This window comes from Chiloscyllium plagiosum, chromosome 6, assembly GCF_004010195.1.
Source record: "Chiloscyllium plagiosum isolate BGI_BamShark_2017 chromosome 6, ASM401019v2, whole genome shotgun sequence".
In the NCBI taxonomy this organism is placed as follows: Eukaryota; Metazoa; Chordata; class Chondrichthyes; order Orectolobiformes; family Hemiscylliidae; genus Chiloscyllium; species Chiloscyllium plagiosum.
The window spans coordinates 73,310,086-73,331,296 of NC_057715.1; the positions used below are offsets into that span (position 1 = coordinate 73,310,086).

Genomic DNA, 21,211 nt, shown 5'->3' on the forward strand with positions numbered 1-21,211 from the left:
ACAAGTTTTGCATTTCTTGCGGTTGCAGGGGAAGGTGCCAGGAGTGGAGGTTGGGTTGGTGGGGGGTGTGGACCTGACGAGGGAGTCGCGGAGGGAGTGGTCGTTCCGGAACGCTGATAGGGGAGGGGAGGGGAGGGAAATATATCCTTGATGATGGGGTCTGTCTGGAGGTGGCGGAAATGACGAAGGGTGATACGATGTATCTGGAGGTTGGTGGGGTAGTAGGTGAGGACCAGTGGGGTTCTGTTCTGGTGGCGATTGGAGGGGCAGGGTTCAAGGCGGAGGAGCAGGAAGTGGAAGAGATGCGGTGGAGAGCATCGTCAACCACGTCTGAGGGGAAATTGCGGCCTTTGAAGAAGGAGGTCATCTGGGTTGTTTGGTATTGGAATTGGTCCTCCTGGGAGCAGACTTGGCGGAGGCGAAGGAATTGGGAATATGGGATGGCATTTTTACAGGGGGAAGGGTGGGAGGTGGTGTAATCTAGGTAACTGTGGGAGTCGGTCGGTTTATAGTAAATGTCTGTGTTGAGTCGGTCGCCAGAGATAGAAATGGAGAGGTCTAGGAAGGGGAGGGAGGAGTCTGAGACAGTCCAGGTAAATTTGAGGTTGGGGTGGAAGGTGTTAGTAAAGTGGCTGAACTGTTCAACCTCCTTGTGGGAGCACGAGGTAGCGCCAATACAGTCATCGATGTAGCGGAGGAAAAGGTGGGGGGTGGTGCCAGTGTAGCTGCAGAAGATAGGCTATTCCACATATCCACACATATCATTTACTGCATCCGCTGCACCCGATGTGGCCTCCTCTATATTGGGGAGACACGCCGCCTACTTGCGGAACGTTTCAGAGAACACCTCTGGGACACCCGCACCAACCAACCCAACCGCCCCGTGGCGGAACACTTTAATTCCCCCTCCCACTCCACCAAGGACATGTTGCCAGACCATGGCAACACAACGCCTGGAGGAAGAGCGCCTCATCTTCCACCTAGGAACCCTCCAACCACAAGGGATGAATGCAGCTTTCTCCAGTTTCCTCCTTTCCCCTCCCCCCACCTCATCTCAGTCCCAACCCTCGGACTCAGCACCGCCTTCTTGACCTGCAATCTTCTTCCCGACCTCTCTACACCCACCCCCTCATTCCTGAAGAAGGGCTTATGCCCGAAACGTCGATTCTCCTGCTCCTTGGATGCTGCCAGACCTGCTGCGCTTTTCCAGCAACACATTTTTCAGCTCTGATCTCCAGCATCTGCAGTCCTCACTTTCTGCCTTCTGAAATGGCCTAGCAAGCCACTCAGTTCAGGGCAATTAGAGAAAGGCAACAAATTTTGAACTTTCCAGTCCCACATTCCATGAAAAAAAAATAAGAAAAAAATAAATTATCCTTGCCAAGGAAGAATAAATATTTGAGCCCATTCCCTTCTGAATGAGAAGATTTTACAAAATGACTCCTCTAGTACCCTTTAACTCTGTCTCTCCACAGACACTGGAAGTCAAGAGAGATGTAGTAGTGCTGGAAATCATCTAGTTGTCTGCCAGAAATAATGAGGGCAGGATAATTGAATAGTGCTAGACTGAACAATAGCCCACAGTTTAATGACAATTCTCTGTGAATCCTCCTCCAGAACATATCATAAGGAAACTTCTCAGGCAAATGAAGAAACCTGGATGTGGATAACAGAGGAGCTCAGCAGCCATGGGGTCATCTGAAGGATGTGGTTGCAGGGCCCTTAAGAGGCTGAATAGCTTTTTGGCATTGGCAAGGGTAAATTTACAACCATTTTGAGTATGTGAGGCCCTTGTATGTGTCAGATGTCTGGGTCGTGTACAGAAGCAGACAAGTCACGTTGCATGATACTGGGGGCTTTGATGCACCCATGAAGGGTGTCTGAAATGCAAGATCTGCTAGTTTATAAAAGATCATTAAGAAGTATTGGTCATTGAAAACAGACAATGTTAAGTACACAAATTAAAGCTTTATTTAACAGAAGATTCATGACAATGACTCTTTTGCAGGAGAAGAGCCCCACAATGCTGATTAGAAGTCATGCACTGGAGCAAGCCCACCACGACTGGTCATTTTGATCCTCTGAAACAGGCTTACAGTTTGCCAGAAACCAACTTTGTGCACAAACAGGGTGGCCATTAAAGTAATTGGAAATAATTTCTGCAGCCAGTATTTCACCGAGGGATATAAATGTTTCCCTGGCATAATATCTGTGAAGATACCAACTCTGACATCAGCAGGTGGGTCACCATGGGCAGAATAGCATCTTCTACATTTGCCAGCCTGCTGTTGCCATTTCTACTGGTCCTTGCACAGTCTGTGCATCTTTTCATTGGATAGCTACCTTCCTCTGTACCCTTCTCCCTCGGAGAAGCCTCCAACAGAATGCACAATCATTATGGTGAAGAATAAGCTTCTGGCCCTATACTAGAATCCTTAAACTTCATTACAACACTATCGTTTCCTTCTCAATCTCAATTTACGTCAGGTTCAAACCAATTAAGTGAAGTGAAAACACTGACAAATGTTATCACTTTCACCACCTAGAACTGCAGCTAAATGTAGCCATGGACCTACTGACAGCCTCCACCACCTCCTCATATTTGTCATGACTCACTCTCAGGCATGCTTTTGCAAGCTACATAGGAAACAACAGAGTGGAACACAACATAAGACAATTGCCTCAATAACGAGCTTGAATTGGTATTTAATTAGTTTTTGTTTTAAAAATGGTAGGCAGACTTCGGCACCACATATCCCTTATGTTCTTGGAGACCTGCCTACCTAACACCATCACTTCAAAAAATTTTCATCCAAACAGCATGCCTGATTTTGGAATGTAAAATGACAAGTAATAAGGATGGTATCTGGCACAATAGCCTTTAGTGTAAACAGACTGGAATGTAAGAATGAGGAATTACTGCTACAATTGTTCAGAGACTTCATAAGACCATACCTAGCATACTGTGCATAGTTTGATTGTGCATATTGAAGAAAGTATATATTTACCTTGTAGATAGAACAGTGAGGGTTCATTAGATTAGTTCATGTGGGGTTATCCTATGATGCAAGGCTGAGTAAGTTAGAATCATACACTGAAGTAGATGTGAGGGGGGTTTCACCTGGTAGAGGAATCTACAACATAGCACTCATTCAGGGTAATGGGCGAATAATTTAGAACAAAGATGAGGAAATATTTCTTCACTTCGAGCTATGAAAATGGGAGTTCTCTAACCCATAGGATTACAGATTCTCCATTTTTGAATATGCACATTCTCTGAGAGTCAAAGGATAAATTGGCAGATTGGGAAATGGAGTTCATATTGCAGATCAGAATGATTATACCGAATGTGGAGCAAGCTTGAAACACTTTTGAAGGGTTCTAGGTGTTGAGGACTTGCCCAGGGGAGCTTCAAACTTCTGGACAATTTTTTTTCAGAATCTGATACTTCTTGGATTCCACAGGGTCCCCATGCACAACACCCAGCTGCACTTCAGAAACGAGTATCTTGCCATTGAAAAATCCAAGCCATTATCTTGCTCTAGATTCATGGTTAACTGCACACACAATCTATTATGTAATGCAAACATAAATTGGCACTCAGATTTTAAAGGGTAACATGGCTTGAAACAAAAAAAACTTTTCACATACAAACAGATAGGACATAATCTTATGCAGGCCTGAATGACACGGCTTGTGGTAAAGCTTGTGGCAAAATCACACTAGTAGTCCAGCAAGGCTTCTCTCGACATTAGCAGCAATTAGCTGCATCTTTAATGCAACCGCTCGGTGTCAAAGCAAGTTTCTCACTAGGCAGTATATTAAGATGTGTTTTCTATCAAGGGAAACTATTGCTAGTAAACCACCTTAACTGCAGATAGCATCTTATTAGCATGCAGATTCCTAACTTACCAAATGTGCTGAACAAATACAACGCCGAGAATTCAATGTGGAAGTCACGGCTGACCACAAACATCTTCCATGTTGCTCAGCACAGAAACATTTCAGGGGATGATCCATGAACCCCATTTATTGGCATTAGATATTTGGGTTAGTGGTGCTGGAAGAGCACAGCAGTTCAGGCAGCATCCAAGGAACTCCTTGGATGCTGCCTGAACTGCTGTGCTCTTCCAGCACCACTAATCCAGAATCTGGTTTCCAGCATCTGCAGTCATTGTTTTTACCTCTTTTACAGCATTAGATATTTGTCCACCAATGCCTAATCCCCTTCTCCCCACCATCCCTGCCTTGCCCTCCATTCAATCCACGTGCACAACACTTAGGAAGCATTGCCTGCATTATAGGAGTATCAGCAGCTAGTATTGAAAGGCTGCTGCAAGGACACATTGTGCACACAGACAGACTCACAGATTGGACCAGGCTGTAACTCATGGCTGCCCACTTGCTGTCTTAGCAATCCCTTGCTTAGTGCCTCCCTAGTCCCTGATGGAGAATCACAACTCCACCCTCTCCTCCTCCAATATTTTCTGATTCAATGTCCATTACTGAGCAGGCAGTTTTAAAATATCAGTGCTTACCCATGTACATAGTAGCCTTTTAAGTACAGTCCGGACACTAGAGATGCTGGTTGACAAATATCCTTTTTGTAGATACCCTCTGGAGTTTAAAAGAATGTGAGAAGAGATTTAATTGAGAAATACAAGTTGCTAAAAGGGATTGACAAAGTGGATGTAGAGATGTTTCTGCTGGTGGAACAATCTAGAAACAGGGGTCATACTTTTAGGCTAAGAGATGGCAGATTTAACAGAGATGAGGAGCAACTATGTTTCTAAAAGCATCATGACTCTGAAATTCACTGCACCAGAGTTGGCTGTTGGGAGGGAATAAATTTAAATAGGTTTATAAAGATAAATAGGTTTTCAATTAGTAACTTCTGAGGAAGAGTCGCTCAAACAGAAATATTAACTCCACTTTCTCTCTGCCAGTCCTGTTGAGCTTTTCCAACAATTCCTATTTTTGTCTCTGTTTTTAACTACTACTGGGTTAAAAGGATTATTGGGAGTGGGCAGGAAAGTGGAAACAAAGACAAGGTTAGATGAGCCATGATCATATTAAAAGTCAGTGCAGACACACAGGGCTGAATTGCTTTCTCCTGCACCTAGTTCTTATATTTTGGAGCTGCACCTAACTAGGCAAGTGGAGACACTCCTGACTGGTGACTTGTAGATGATGAAAGGCAGTAGAGTAAGAGAAGAGTTACTCTCTGAAGAGTTCCTAGTCTCTGGCCTAAATTTGAAGCCACTGTATATACATGTCTGGTCTGGTTCACATTCTGGTCAATGGAAACTCCCAAGATGTTGATAATGGAAGATTCAGCAATTTTAATGCTATTGAATGTCAAGGGATATGATGGATAGATTGGCTTTTGTTGGAGCTAGGCATTGTTTGGTACTTAAGTGGCATGAGCCACCACTTATCAGCCCAAGTTTGAATAGTTTCCATGTTTTACTGCACATGGACAGCTTCAGTATCTGAGTAGTCATGAGTGATGCTGAACATTGTTGACTGATAATTGCACATTCCCAGTTCTGACCTTATGGAGAAGAAAAGATCATTGATGAAACAGCTGAAGCTAATTAGGCCCAGTTCTTTGAGGTTTACCTGCAATTATGACCTTGGACTGAAATGACTGATCTCCAACAATTACAATCATCTTCCTTGATGCTTGGTATGATTCCAGCCAGTGGAGAATGTTATTCTAATTCTCATTCGCTTTTCTAGGGCTTCTTGATGCAACACTCAGTAAAATTCTGACTTGATGTCACATGTAATTATTTTCTTGTCACCTCTAGAATTGGTCCACGGTTGAATCAAAGCTGTAATGACTGACATCCCTAGTGGAATTCAAACTGAACATTGGTGTGCACATTACATTTGTGTCATTGCCATTTTTGATTCCTTTCACCCTTTCTCTCATGATTGAGAGAATACTGAAATGGTGGTAAGCTGGTTGGATTGGACTTGTTCTGTTTTTTAAAAATGGACAGGATATACCGGGGCAATTCTTTGACAGGTAAATGCCAATATTGTGGTTTGAAAGCACAAATGTTTACTGCTCTTGTTATATTAATGTTATCAATGCTCAAACATTTTGCAGTATCCAATGCCTGAAGACATTTGTATGGTATGAATCAAATTTGCTGAAGACTAGCATCTATGTTGCTACCGATCTCAGAAGGAGACCAAAATGTATTAACCATTGACTCTTCTGACTGAAGATAGATGCAAATGCACAGATCTGCTGGGCTCCCCCATGTTGAGGATGTAGGTATTTGTGCAGCCTCCTCCAGTGAGTTGGTTAATTGTCTATACCACTATTTACAATAGGATGAGACTGAACTGAGATCATAAATCTAAACCTTTGATTACAAGGTCACTGAACCATATGTATTGCATGCTACCTGCAGTGATTGGCATGCAAGTAGTCCTGTGTTATGTGTGAAGATTGTGTTTTTTTCTATTTTGCTTTATTTTTGATTGTGAGCTAAAATGAGAAGAGATTTAAAAGTTAAGGATTGTTGAAGGATTACTTCACCTTTTAAAAGCAAGTAAATCTGACAATCCAAATTCTGTTTACAGAGTTACTTGTTCAAGCAGAAATGGCCCCCTAACTTGGTGTGTATGAATGGCGTTTTGGCTGGCAATAGGTAGTGAATTGTCATTGATAATTAGTTACTTCATCCTCAGATCAAAGGTTGGCTGACTGTGAGCAAAAATGTGATTGGCTCCAAGGTATCTATAAAGCTTGGGGGTGTTAACAGAAACTACAGGATCCCTGCAGGAGAAGGAATTGTTTTTGCTCCAAAGTAAAAAAGCATCTCAAGCCTGAAAACGGCTAGTTACTTTTCTCCCCTTCCAGTTGCTGTAAACTGTGGCATTTAATTGATAAATTAAAGACCTTTGTAAGCAGGAACCTTTATAAGAGTTAATGTTTTGAGTCTGACTCTTCTGACGACACTACTAAACCTGCTGAGTTTCACCAGCAATTTCTGTTTTGCTTCTAGAAACAGAAAATGCTGAAAAAACTCAGTAGTTCTGAAGGACAGTCATTTTGAATTGAAATGGTAGTTCTGCTTCTCTCTGTATAGATACTGACAGACGTGATGGTTTTGTCCAGCATTCTCTTATTTACGATTTCTAGCATCCACCATACTTTTATTTTGATAAAACAGAGTCATACCCTGCGAGGTTGGGAAGTACCGTAGGACTAGCAGAAGAAAATAAGATATAACAATATAGGGTCACATGGCCAACAATGAGCAATATCTGTAAGTTTTACCAATTTTTTTGTATCTAAATTGGTGAGATAAACGAAAAGCACATTATTTCAATACAAATCCCAATCGCCCTCTTTTATACTTCCATCAACCTGCTGCTAGTATGATGTGTTTTACTTGTTTATGGCCTGTCTCAAGCCGAAATCATCTTAAAAGCAAAATTTTCCATTTCCATTTCAGCTTGCGTGAGAAAGAAGACTGCGGTCAGTGTCCAATTTATCCAGCTGGAGGACACCAGCATTCGGGGAAAAACATGGAAACAAAATCCAACCCAAAAATACCATATTCAAAGGATTTAACTTAGGTAAAATTAATTCCAGTTCAGAGGTCTTCTAGAACTTCTAACAGATTGCATTCTCGTGATATACCAGTAACAATGTGTACAGTGCACAGCGAAATCAGCCAAATTCTGAAAATGAAGCAAATTGTTTGGAAGACATCTGAGCTTTCGAGTTAGTTTCATTGAAATCGATATGGCAAAGGCAACAACTAATACTGGAAATTCAACTGCAATATGTCTAAGTTAGCACGTGCACAGAAATTTTTTTTTAATATATATTATAACTATTCATCAAGAGTCATGCACTACAAACACAATAAAGACCATAATACTTATATAGCATTATTACAAAGCCGACTTGTAAAGAACACTCTTTAATACTGAAACTTACCTGATCACTTGTTGCTCAAAGTATTGTAAGGTCCTCTGCAGTGCCCACTGTAATGTCTGTGGCTGCATTAACAAGATAGGATAAAAATTGCATCAAATAGTTTCAGCTTAGACAGTTTAACAGATCTAAATAGTTATTGTTTCAAAAGCTAATGGGAAATTGCAACATTACACTTTTAATCACTGTTATGAAACATTTTGACAAACAGAAGAAGCAGAAAATTTGAAAAAACACATTATTTTAAATCATCCTCTGCTTTTGTTCTGAATTATTTTCTGGAATCCTCTTCAGTACTGGATTAAGGTTTTAATTAGTAGTATTATATATCAATAGCTAATGACTTTAACTGTAGCTAGAATGTATTTACTTGTAAAAAAGTAGTGATTCTTGTTCAGTGCAGAAACTTAGTCTATGCGGGTCTGAAAGTCAAGTAAATTGGAGAACTGTGTGTACCTTGTAAAATATTTAACTTGTATAAATGGCAGACTTGATTTCCAGTGCACTATCCCAGTGAATCGTAACACATTATTGAAAGAATATTTCAGGAACTACACCACTTAATGTGAGTCATTCTACCCTACATGCTTCTCAAGCATGTCTCTTTTTCTCTTAACTCTGCTACACTGCTGTGAGGAGCAACTCAGTGACATAATTGCAAGGTTGCTCCAGGATCCTGAAGTCCTGAAGCTGATCTTTTTAAATTGGTGAGAGTTTTGAATGAATAAAGAAACAGGAACAATGGAGAAAGATGTACAGTCAAATGTGAAGTCAGAATTAGATACAGAGGTGCTGAGGGACTAGTTAAAAGAAAAAAGACAAAAGGGATTAGTACAATAACAAAGGGGAAAGAAAACCACTTAAAATACCTATCTTTAAAATATTTTGAGTTCAGGCAGCTGCCAGTTCAGACAGATTGTACTTCTGAGTCATGTTGGCGAATTGAATTATCATATATTCTCCATAACATTTTTTGTCCACCAGACCCCTTACACAAGTCTTCTCTGATACCATGACTAAATTGGCAGAGCCTCCACCTTGGAGTCAGAATATTATGAATTCAAAAAAAAAATCACTAAAACTTCAGTACAAAAATCAAAGTTGATATTTCAGAGCAGTTCTGAGAGAGGTGCCATTTTTCAGATGAGACACTATGCTTTGTTTGACCTCTCAGATGAACATAAAAGTTCTCATGACACTGTTTTGAAAAAGAGCAGGATGTTATTCATGGTGACTGGCCAACATACATCTTGTAATCGACATTACTAAAACAGACTATCTGGTTATCATTATGTCTTGCTGTGGAAGTTTACTGTGCGAATTGACTGCCAACAATTGTTTCCTATATTTCCTGTCACAGATGAATCTTTTCATGTTCGTAACAGTAGAGATGATCATCACACATTTCTTGTGAATACAAAGTGCTAACTTCACACTGAAGGTATCCACCTTGTTTTGCATGTCACTTGTCATGCTAAATGAGATAGATCCAGAACAAAGTAGCATCTCAAAACTGTGCACCAATGAGGTGCTCTGGGCCATCAACAGCAGCAAAATTGAATCCAACCACAACCTAATGGCCTCTCATATATCTCATTCTACCATTACCATTAAGCAAGGACATCAGCCCTGTTCAGTAAAGAGTTTAGGAGAGCATGCCAGAAGTAGCAAATCTATAGCTTCATCCATCTAAAAGGCAAGGATAGCAGATGCATGGGAACCACCCTTAAGTTCCCCATCAAGCCACATTCCAATGAGATTTGAAACTATGTTGCCAATTCTTCACAGTCACTGGGCCAAAATTCTAAAAGTTACTTCCTAATAACACTGTGGATGTGACTGCAGTGATTCATGATGGCTGCTCATCACCATCTTCTTAAGGGCAATTGAAAATGGACAACAAATGTTGCCCTTTCAAGAAATGCTTAGATTAGATTACTTACAGTGTGGAAACAGGCCCTTCGGCCCAACAAGTCCACAACGACCCGCCGAAGCGCAACCACCCAGACCCATTCCTACATTTCACCCCTTCACCTACCGCTATGGGCAATTTAGCATGGCCAATTCACCTAATCTGCACATTTTTGGACTGTGGGAAGTAACCGGAGCACCCGGAGGAAACCCATGCAGACACAGGGAAAATGTGCAAACTCCACACAGTCAATCAGTCGCCTGAGGCAGGAATTGAACCCAGGTCTCTGGCGCTGTGAGGCACCAGTGCTAACCACTGTGCCACCCATATAAAATGATATAAAAATAATTACAATAGTAATGAGATTTCAAAAATCTTTTGTAAAGTGCTTTGAGGCATTCAGTAACCATGAAAAAGTGTGATATAATTGCAAGTCAATATTTTCTTCCTAATGCTTGATACTATGTAAAAGTCACAACCAATTATTAGTTTGGGAGCATACAATAGTTTCTTCAACAATTTTTTCTTTGTTAAATTATGTTTGCTCCCTGTATAAATAATGAAACATCAACTGGCATACATGTAACAAAAATCAATCAGAAATCAATCAATCAGAAAAGAATGTGGACAGTGCATATTTGTACACTGAGAATACACCAAACACTACTCTTCAATAGTCTAGCAAAACTAGACAGTCCAAAAGCATCATTAAAATCAGTGGGATATCCTTGTATACCTATTACTGGTTATGAGGTTGAGAGGTGTGGGTGCGTGACAGGAAAATGTCTGTCCTTCCCAGAAACTCTGCTCTATCTCAGCTGGCTGAACACATGGCTTCCTCGCTGGTAGGATTGGTAACCATCCTGGATCAGCAGTCCAGTCAGTTGATGCCGACTGGGTGCTCGGACCACATTGAAAACAGTTCGGAGAAAGTTCCCTTGGCTGATTCCTGGGCTGACGGTCAGTCTTGAGGAAAATTTGAGCAAATTGAGCCTATACTCATCATCTTGGCATAGACTTCAAACAACAGTTGCCAGGCAATTGAGAGGTAGGTGAAATGAGGTATTTGGACCTCCCAAAAGACCCTTCTCAAGCAGTCAGGAAGGGATAAGTGCCATTATGCTTGAACAGCAAAAAGAGATGCCTGCAAGCCAGTTTGGACATGTTCTCTCAGGATGCTCCAAGGGACAGCAGCCATTTCCTAGCCACTCAACTACTACTAAAGGAATGGTATGATTTCTCTTTCCCTGTATCATGAAAATTGTAACTTTCCAAACCTCTAGTATTATTGTTTCTTCAGTTTTTTTTTTTCTGGTTCTGTTACATGAAATATTGTATGTGAAAAGTAATATTGACATCTCAGTGAGTGACCGAGTGACGTTTTTGCAAATGTTGGTGATTTAATGTTAGGTCAATATGTGAAGATCACATAGGTATAAGGCTTAGAACCAATTGGCTTTAAAGTCAACTTATTGAAACCTGTTCAGAATGATGGATTAACCAACCTCCCTCACATATTTCCATTGCCTTAGTATTTGTTGCTGAAAGCCCAATATGCAGGCCTTCCTGCTCTGATGCATCCTCCGAATCATCCTCATCTGATGAGGACTGTGGCTCATTTATCTGCAGCTGGCAAGTCCTATCCCTCTGTTGTACAAGGTTGTGAAGCTTGCAGCAGATGACTAAAATCCTCGACACCCTTCAAAAAACATTCTGCAGAAGTCAACAAGAGCAGTCCAGGTAGTTGAACCTCATTTTCTGCAATCTGATATTCTATTGTATTGTAACTTTTATGAAATCACAACCATCGTACCATGGCTGGAATTTTAAACTTTCCGACTGGTGTTATCAGCCAGATTTTGAGTGGATAGACCTCGTCACCCAGAATACATTCCTCTAGGTGTGAGGGCCTTGAATAGCTGTGGTAGCTGGGAGTTGTAATGGCAGTCTGTATCATGAGAGCTTTCTGAAAACCAAGCACATACCTAGAGGATCCATTTTCAGTCATCACAGATAGAGGGCACACTAATGGAGAGAAGTACTTTCTTCTTTATGAAGGGTGAAGGCTGGTCCCAGGGAGCTCTAGCCATGCATGGGGTGGGTAACCACCTAAACCTGTGGGAATCCTATGATGGGACCGAACTTCGCTGACGTCTTAGCCAGGCTGTCTGAATAAAATCACACAGTTGTTACAGTACAGCTATTCAAATCTTTGTGTCCATGCTGGCTCTCCTAAGAAACAACTCGCACACTGCCTTTTTCCATTACCTCCTCACATTCCTCCTTTCCTGATTTTTAGGATAGTTAGTCATTTTTATTTTACATTTTCAACTCAGGTGGCCATTCTGCTTATTGTCTCTGTGCCAATCAAAAAACAAGACATCCAACTTTTTCTAGTAGCTTGTTCATATCCCTAGAGGAGTATGGGACTTCAGATGTCTATACAGACTCCTTTTATATGAATAGAGGGTTTCTGCCTCCAATAACTGTTCAGATAGTGAGTTGCTGTTCCATCCATTCTCTGGGTGAAAAATATTTTCACATTTCCTCTCTAATTCCTCTTCCAATCAGCTTAAAAATATGCACCCACAGCACTGATCACTCTTGTTAAACTAAATATGTTCTATGTATCATAGAAACACAAACATAGAAAATAAGATCAGGATTAAGCCATTCACCCCTTCAAACCTGTTCTGCCTTTCAATGTGATCATGATAGATCATCCAACAATTTTCTCATTTTTTCACCATACTCTTTACTCCTTTTAGCCCTAAGAACTTTCTCACTCTCGAAGACATTCAACATTTTGGCCTCAAACACATTCTGTGGCAGAGAACTTCACAGGCTTATCATTCTTAGGTGAAGACATTTTTCTCTCATCTCAGTTTTGCTTAGACTGTGACTCATGGTTCTTGAATCTCCAGTCATTGAGCAACATCCTTCCCACACTTACCCAGTCTAGTCCTGTTAGAATTTTATAGCTTTCCATGATATTCTCCCCTTATTCTTTGAAATTACAATGAACACAAATCCATTCTTTCTTCATACATCATTATTTCTGGTTCTGTAAACCTTGATTACATTTCCACCGTAGCCAGAACATCCTTCCTCAGATGAGGAGGAAAACTGCATACAATATCCCACGTGTGATTTCACAAAGGTCCTGTGCAATTGCAGCAAGACATTCCTGCTTTTGTATTCAAATCCTCTTGCTCTGAAGGTTATGGACTCCAACATTTTCATCTCCCACTGTCAAGCTAACTGGTCTAGAATTCTTTCCAATCTCTCCACCTTTTTTAAAAAGTAGGGTTATATTAGCTACTCTCCAATCCATAGAGTCGTGAAAGATGACCACCAATACATCCACTGTTTCTAGGGCCACTTCCATAAATTCTCTGCGATGTAGATTATCAGGCCCTCAGGATTTATTAGCCTTTAATCCCATCAATTTCTCCAACACCATTTCAATATGATGCTGATTTCCTTCAGTCCCTCCATCTCATTCAACCCTTCATTCCCTAATAATTGAGACATTATTGGTTTCCTGCTCTGTGAAGACAGAACCAAAATATATATTTAATTGGTCTGCCATTTCTTTATTCCCCATTACAACTTTCCCTGTTTCTGATTCAAAGGGACCTACATTTGTCTTCATTAATCTTTTCTCTTCACAAACAGAGAGCTTTTACAATCAGTTTTTAAGTTCCCCACAAACTTACTCCTGTATTCAATGTTCCCCCTCTTAATCAATCCCATTGTCCTCTAGTGCTGAAATCTAAACTGCTCCCAAAGCTCAGGTCTGTTTTTCCTTAAAGTCAATTTCTATGTCCCTTCTTGGGATTTAATACTAGTTCCAATTTCCCTTGTTGGCTGCAGTTGGGCTACCTTTCCTGCTTTATTTTTGGCTCAAACAGTAATTCGCTGTTGTTGCAGCCCTTCATGTGCTCTGCAAATGTTTGCCTTTTCCTATCCACTATCAGACCTTTAAGTATAATTCCCCAATTTATCATAGACAGTTGCATCTCATGCCTTAGCAATTTATTTTTTTTAATAGTAGAGAGATATAGCTACAGGGTGATAAATGATAAACATCCAGGGAATTTAATATTTAGGACAGACAAAAGGTAAAAGAGGCAGGGTAGCATTGTAGCTAAAGAAATAATCAATGCAATAATGACAAAGAAATATTAGCTCAGAAAATCAAAATGTGAAATGTGTATGATTGAGAATAAGAAACATCAAGGGGCATAAAATGTTAATGGGAGTTGTCTTTAAGTACCCAAACAGTAGTGGAGATGTAAGGTAAAGCACCAAACGGCAGATTAGAAATGCATGCAAACACAGGGTACTTCAACCCACAAACATTAGACAAACCAAACTAGCAAAATGTCTGTGGAGGCAGATTTCCTGGAGAATGCACATGATGGTTTTTTTTTATATCACTATTAGAGAATGTTTGTGGAGAATATACCTATCAAAGCTTTTATCCTGATGTTGTACGTGAAGAGAAAAAGATTAGTGACTTAAATTTGTCTTCGCTAAAGTCAGAAATAGGGAATGTCATAATGGGAAAACAAAGGCAACAAGCCTATTAAATACATATTTTGGTTCTCTCTTCGCAAAGGAGCCACAAATAACATCCGAAAAAGGTTGAGGAATGCAGGATTTAGAAAGATAGAGGAATTGAAGGAAAATGAGTTTTAGTAGAGAAATGGTGTTGGGGAAATTGATGGGATTAATGGGCTGATAGATCCACATCACCCAATAATCTACATCCCAGAGAACGTAAGAAAGTTTAGATATGTTGGTCATCATCTTTCAAAACTGAATTGAACTGAATTTATTGTCACGTGTACAGAGGCACAGTGAAACGCTTTGTCTTGTGAGCAACACAGGCAGATCACAGAGTTAAGTAGCATAGGTAGTTCATCCATCCAAGCAGCAGCCATCCAATAGCATAGACTCTGGACCGGTTCCATTGGATTGAAGTTGAGAGTTAGTCTGATATCAGTATTGGGAAAAATATTTGTGTCTATTACAAAAGAGTTAACAGCAGAACATTTGAAAAGCAGTGACAGGATCGTTCAGAGTCAACATGAAATTTATCCAAGGGAAATCATGCTTAACAAATAGAGGAGATTTTGAGAGGCTGTGACTAGTAGAACTGATAAAAGGGGATTTGGTTTACTTGAACTTTCAGAAATAAGGTCCCACATAAAAGACTAGCATGTTAAATTAAAGCGCATGAGATTGGGGTAGAATACTGATGTGAACAGAGAGGTGGTTGGCAGTCAAGAAATAAAAATGTGGAAATAAATGTCTTTTTCTGAGTGGCAGCCAATGACTAATGGGATACTACAGGTCAGTGCTTGGACCATAGCTATCCGCAATATATATTCATGATTTAGATGCAGGAACTAAATGTAATGTTTCCAAATTGAAAGTTTATTTCCCACCCACCACCTTCTCCATTCCCTCAGTGTGTGTTGGGTGTGGGAGTGCCAGAGGCAATGGGCCTGGAAGCACAGACAACCTAATTAGGCAGGTTGGTGGCATTTCAGAATTCAATCACCATCGTTTCTCTGACTGAATTAAGCTCTCGACTGGAGATCTTCATTACTTTTATTTTTTTCTCATTTTTGTTTTGGAATTGTGAGTTAAAGGTAAACTTTGAGGTAGCAGCTTGTTTTGGAAAGGAAGAGAAATCAATCAAAACAAACAAACTGACATTGGTTTCTGGGGAGTGGCCTGGAGAGAGAGTTGCAGGTCTATTGCTGCTTCCAGAACATTACAGAGATACATTACTCAAAAGACTGGCAGCTGGATGGATGTTAAATGCGTTCATCAAGGGTGGAACGGTGCTTGCCAACTAATCACAGAAAACGAAAGGGAAACCTTAGTGCGAATTGTTTTCATCTGGGTTCTGGGCAAATAGTGGTGCGTGTGGAAGCTGCTGGACTGGAAGCTGTTTGGAGTTTTCTTCTATTTTGTTTTATACCCAATTAAAGGATTCTTGAAAGCAGAGGAAAGAACACCAATCTGTAAAACATAAGTAATAACCACTGAGCATGGTGGATCAGTGGTAAGCACTGCTGCCTCACAGCACCAGGGACCCAAGTTTGATTCCAGTCTCGGGTGACTGTGTAGGGTTTGCACATTCTCCCTGGGTCTGTGTGGGTTTCCTCTGGGTGCTCCAGTTTCCTCCCACAATCCAAAGATATGCAGGTTAGATGAACTGGCCATGCTGAATTGCCCACAGTGTTCAGGGATGTATTGGCTAGGTGAATTAGTCAGGGGTAAATGTTGAATAATGGGTCTGGGTGGGATACTGTTCAGAGGGTTGGTGTGGACTTGTTGGGCTGAAGGGTCTCTTTCCACACTGTATGGATTCTATGATTCTAATAAAAGTTTTCAACAGTCTGTGGAGGTTGTTTGCATGAATCAGTGACTCCAGAGTTCAAGCAAGATTAAATTCCATATGCCTAGAATACAAAACATTATTGTAGGATTTCTGAAGGTCTAGCGTCCATCATAAAACCACTGAACTGGCAAATTACAGTTGTTTATTTTTATTCTATCATTGAACTGTGTCTATCAATTTGTTCATTGTGTGTGAGTGGGTATGGTACTTGAAGAAGTTTGGACTTAGATCATATTTATTAAGTAACAAAAAAGAAATTGCTGGTGAAACTCAGTAAGTCTGGCAGCACCTGTGAAGAGAGCGGAGCTAACATTTCCAATCCAGTGAGTCTTTATCATAATTGTTAGCAGCTGGAAAATATTAGTGTTTACACTGACTATGAAATTGGGGGAAGAGTGAAAAGGTGAGCAGATAGGTAGAGTTGGAACCCAAAGTGAGCGAGAGGAGAGAGAGTACATGCAAGAGCACTAGAGAGAGTGAGGAAAAAATGCATGCAAGAGGAGAGAGAGAAGACAGAGACAGAGAAAGAGAGCGCGAGCAAGCACAAGAAAGAGAGAACATAAGCAAGAAAGAAAGAAGACAGCGAGTGACAGAAAGTGAGCGAGAGTGAAAGAAAGGGAGAAAGGAGAGAGCGCATGGAGAGAAAGAAAGAATGTGAGAGCATGCTCGAAGAGAGGAGAGCGTGAATGAAAGAGAGAAGAGAGCGCAAGAGAGAAATAAAGACAAAAAGGGAGAAAGGAGAGACAGAGAGAGAAGAGAGAGACTGGGAGGAGAGAGCAAGCAACAGTGGGGAGAGAGAGAGAGAGCAGAGAGAGAGAGCAGAGAGAGAGAGAGGAGGCAAGAGAAGAGAGTGAGAGAGGCAGATTGATTGAGAAGATATGAAAAGGACTGGTAAACAAGGACATTAAGCCTGGACAGAAGAAAAGATAGTAAGTCATAATAAGAGCTAACAGTAGGATGGTATGGACGAGCTGTCCTGAAAGCAACCCATTTAATATGATAATACCTCAGAGTAGCTGAGAATGGGTGATTGTGCTAATGACAACTAATGTCATAACAGGATCTGGTGTGGGATGGGTCAAAAACACGGTAGGATGGGACCAGCCTCCATGGTCATTGAACTCAGGATGCTGTTTTACTATGGCTGTTATGTAGGGTACCTTGTTATAGGTTTCCATGTTTTGCTGAAGTTACATTAATAATAAAACTTGAAGTTTTATTTGTTTAAATATAAATTTGGTGGCTGTTAGCTAAAAAGCCTGATTTGGAACAATTTGGTAATTTTGAGTGCTTTAATTAACTGAATGCTTTAATTTTACTGTTTTGTGAATCCAGGAACAAGGAAGCTGATTTGGTTTAGCCTGCTGTCCCCATGTCAGACCAACAGGAAGGCCCACACTCATGTATCCATCCACTACCAATCAAGGGTCTTGTGTGGTCAATTAATTACCTCTTAATGATCAAAGGCATATTCTGCTCAAGGTTGCAATTAGGTCCAAGTGGGATGAGTCAGAGTCTTTTTAGATTAGATTACTTACAGTGTGGAAACAGGCCCTTCGGCCCAACAAGTCCACACCGACCCGCCAAAGCGCAACCCACCCAGACCAATTCCCCTACATTTACTCCTTCACCTAACACTATGGGCAATTTAGCATGGCCAATTCACCTAACCTGCACATTTTTGGACTGTGGGAGGAAACCGGAGCACCCGGAGAAAACCCGCACAGACACAGAGAGAATGTGCAAACTCCACACAGACAGTCGCCTGAGGCGGGAATTGAACCCTGGTCTCTGGCGCTGTGAGGCAGCAGTGCTAACCACTGTGCAACTGTGCCCTCCTGTTAACCAATTTTGCATAATCCAAAGACTCATCAATATTCTTTGGATCTTTGAGTAAGTTTATGTTTAAACAAATTATTTGTTCCTGACTAAAAAAATAGATTTTAAGTTGCAAATTAATGTTTATTGAACAGAAATATTTATCACTTCTGAAAATTGCCACTACTTTGCTTAAAACATGTTAAGTAAAGTCTCCTTAGAGGTTCATTGACATCCTATAGTGCAGATAACCAAAGTCACCATACCACTTACCAATGCCATAAATATGCAGCAAATAAATGAACAACATGTTCCAACACATTCTGCTTTAAATTATAAAACTCTGCAAATTCAAACTAGTCAGTGGCATTCAGCATATTTCAACTGTCTTAATGCACTGACAACCGTTTCTGTATGTCTGATTATCTCAGCTGATATCCCCTTCAAAAGGAATGATGTAGGGTCTTCAGTTGTATAAAAATACAGCAAATAGGCATACATGTAATATGAACACTTTTCCTAATTGGTATGATATTGTCATTAAAGAAAAATAACAGATTTGTACAGCACTTTTCACAAAGACAGAACACCCTAAAACTACATTAGAGTTGATGAAACACTTTTGAAGTATAGTCACTGTTTAAAGTATGAGATGTGGCAGATAATTTATACATTACAAATCCCACAAACACAATGCAAGAATACAAAAAAAGAGCAGGAATAGACCATATGGGCTATCAAACCTTCTCCACACATCAATATGATCATGGTTGATTTTGGGCTTTAACTCTATTACCACATCCCATATTCCTCAAATCTCAGAGACCAATTTCCTCTCAGGTTAATATGGCCATTTCTGTAAATTTACAGATAAATGAATGAACACATTGCCACTCCAGACCTTTTTTTGAGAGAGAGCTCCACATTTCTGAGAGAAGCTTCAGATCAGAGATCCCTAAAAAATGAGGAGCAATACTTCCATTTTGAGAGGTCCCTTGTAGTGTAAAACTGTTGGGGGATGATAACCATGCCCCCTTGCTGCCATATTTGTACTTTAAAGATCCAGAATCACAGACAAACACTTTGACAGCTGCTGAAAAGTGGCATGCACGCAAGTCAGGATGCCAGACAGGTTGGGTGTCGCATAGGTGGGGAAAGAGATTTAGCTGAGCAGGGTGCAGGATGCTTGGGGTAGAGTGTCTGGTAAGTCAGGTGCCAGGTAAGTATTACAGTGCTTAGGGTAGGTCAGACTGGGACCATGTGTGAACAATGCAAAAGCTGATATGACAACCATCTCAGAGTCAAGATTAGAGTGGTGCTGGAAAAGCACAGCAGGTCAGGCAGCATCCGAGGAGCAGGAAACATTGACGTTGCAGGCAGGAGCCCTTCATAAGGAATGGTTCTGATGAAGGGCTCCTGCCCGAAACATCAATTTTTCCTGCTCCTCGGATGCTGCCTGACCTGCTGTGCTATTCCAGCACCACTCTAATCTTATTCTAATCTCCAGCATCTTCAGTCCCCACTTGTGCCTAGTTGATTTTAAACAAGTCATAGAAACCAGTTTTTAAAGAAGAAACAATTAGGAAAACATTTTGAGCAGCAGCCTGAAGGCATTCAATCAGATTGAATAATTTGTCATTTATTTTACAGTGAGTAATACAGTAAAATACAGAAAAAAGATTCAACTCTTACCATGATCTAACTCCACATTGAATAGCTTAAGAATTAAGCATAAGATATAGGTGGCTACAATGATTTGCAGGACAAACTTAGTTACAGATGCTCAACTATATCTTTAACTACAGCAAACCAGAAACAGACTGTTGCAAGTATTAGGTCACTGTAAATTCATTGCCAAAAATATCTAACCTCCATTTTCTGGAGAGAATAAGAATAAATCATTTGGCTTGCAAGATTACCAGCTTGACAAGAACATGGTGACTTTGTTAAACCCAAAGTACATGCCTTCTCTTTTTGCAATTACCTTTTTGTGCTACAACACTGGCATACTGGCATTTATGCGACAATGTAGGAAATTGCCTAGGTATGTCATGTAAAGGCAAAGCAGGACAAATCCAACCTACTCAAATCACTACCCAGTCTATTCTCAATCACCAGTAAAATGATGGAAGATGTCATCAACAATTCCATGAAGAAGCATATACTTGGCAAGTGTCCTGATTCTGTAGTGTAGTGGTTATCACTTTTGCCCGTCATGCGAGGGGCCCCTGGTTTGAAACCAAACAAAGAGTTATGCTCACCCATTACCTGGGCAAGGCATGCTGTTTCCTTTGCTAATAGAAATGAATTGAGCTCATTATTAGCAGGTCCCTACCAGTACAGTGGTTAGTATACCTGCTTTTCACATGAGTGACCAGGGTTCAATTCCCTGCCAGGGAGTACGTGCTATAACTGAGCTGGATAGTGCACAAGTAAGGATATGCTTTTTATAGAGGGGTGACATGGTGGTTCAGTGGTTAGTACTGCTGCTTCACAACACCTGGGACCTGGGTTCAATTCCATCCCGGGCAACTGGCTGTGTGGAGTTTGCACATTCTCCCAGTGTCTACATGCGTTTCCTCCCACAGTCTGAAGTTTAGGTTAAGTGATTGGCCATGCTAAATTGCCCATAGAGTTCAGGCTGGTGGATTAGCCATGGGAAATGCAGGATTACAGAGTTAGGGTAGGAAGTGGGTCTGGGTGGGATGATCTTCAGAGGGTCGGTGTGGAGTTGATGGGCCAAATGGCTGCTTCCACACTGCATAGATTCTATGAATAATCTGCTCACTGCCCAGTTTAGGTTCTGCCAGGGCCATTCAGCTCCTGACTTCATCACAACCTGGATTCAAGCATGGCCAAAAGAGCTGAATTCCAGTAGTGAGGAGAGAGTGACTGCCCTTTACATCAAGGCTGCATTTAACCAAGGAGCTTGAGCAAAGTTAGATAGTGAATGTAAATGGAGAGGAAAGACTCTCCACTAGTTGGAATCATACTTGGCACACAGGAAGATGGTTATGGTTGTTGGAGGTCAATCATCTCAGCTCCATCATATCTCTTCAGTAGTTACTCAGGGTAGTGTCCTGGGCCCAAATAT

General features: G+C 40.9%; 1 protein-coding gene across 1 annotated transcript in view; it reads right to left on the reverse strand.

Annotated features, from left to right (window-relative positions):
- Positions 1 to 21,211, reverse strand: part of gucy1a2 (guanylate cyclase 1, soluble, alpha 2) — a 250,309-nt gene that overhangs the window by 181,864 nt on the left and 47,234 nt on the right. Inside the window, exon 2 of the mRNA XM_043691828.1 lies at positions 7,970 to 8,031. Coding sequence (XP_043547763.1) covers positions 7,970 to 8,031 — 62 coding nt within the window. The remainder of the gene's footprint in view (positions 1 to 7,969; positions 8,032 to 21,211) is intronic.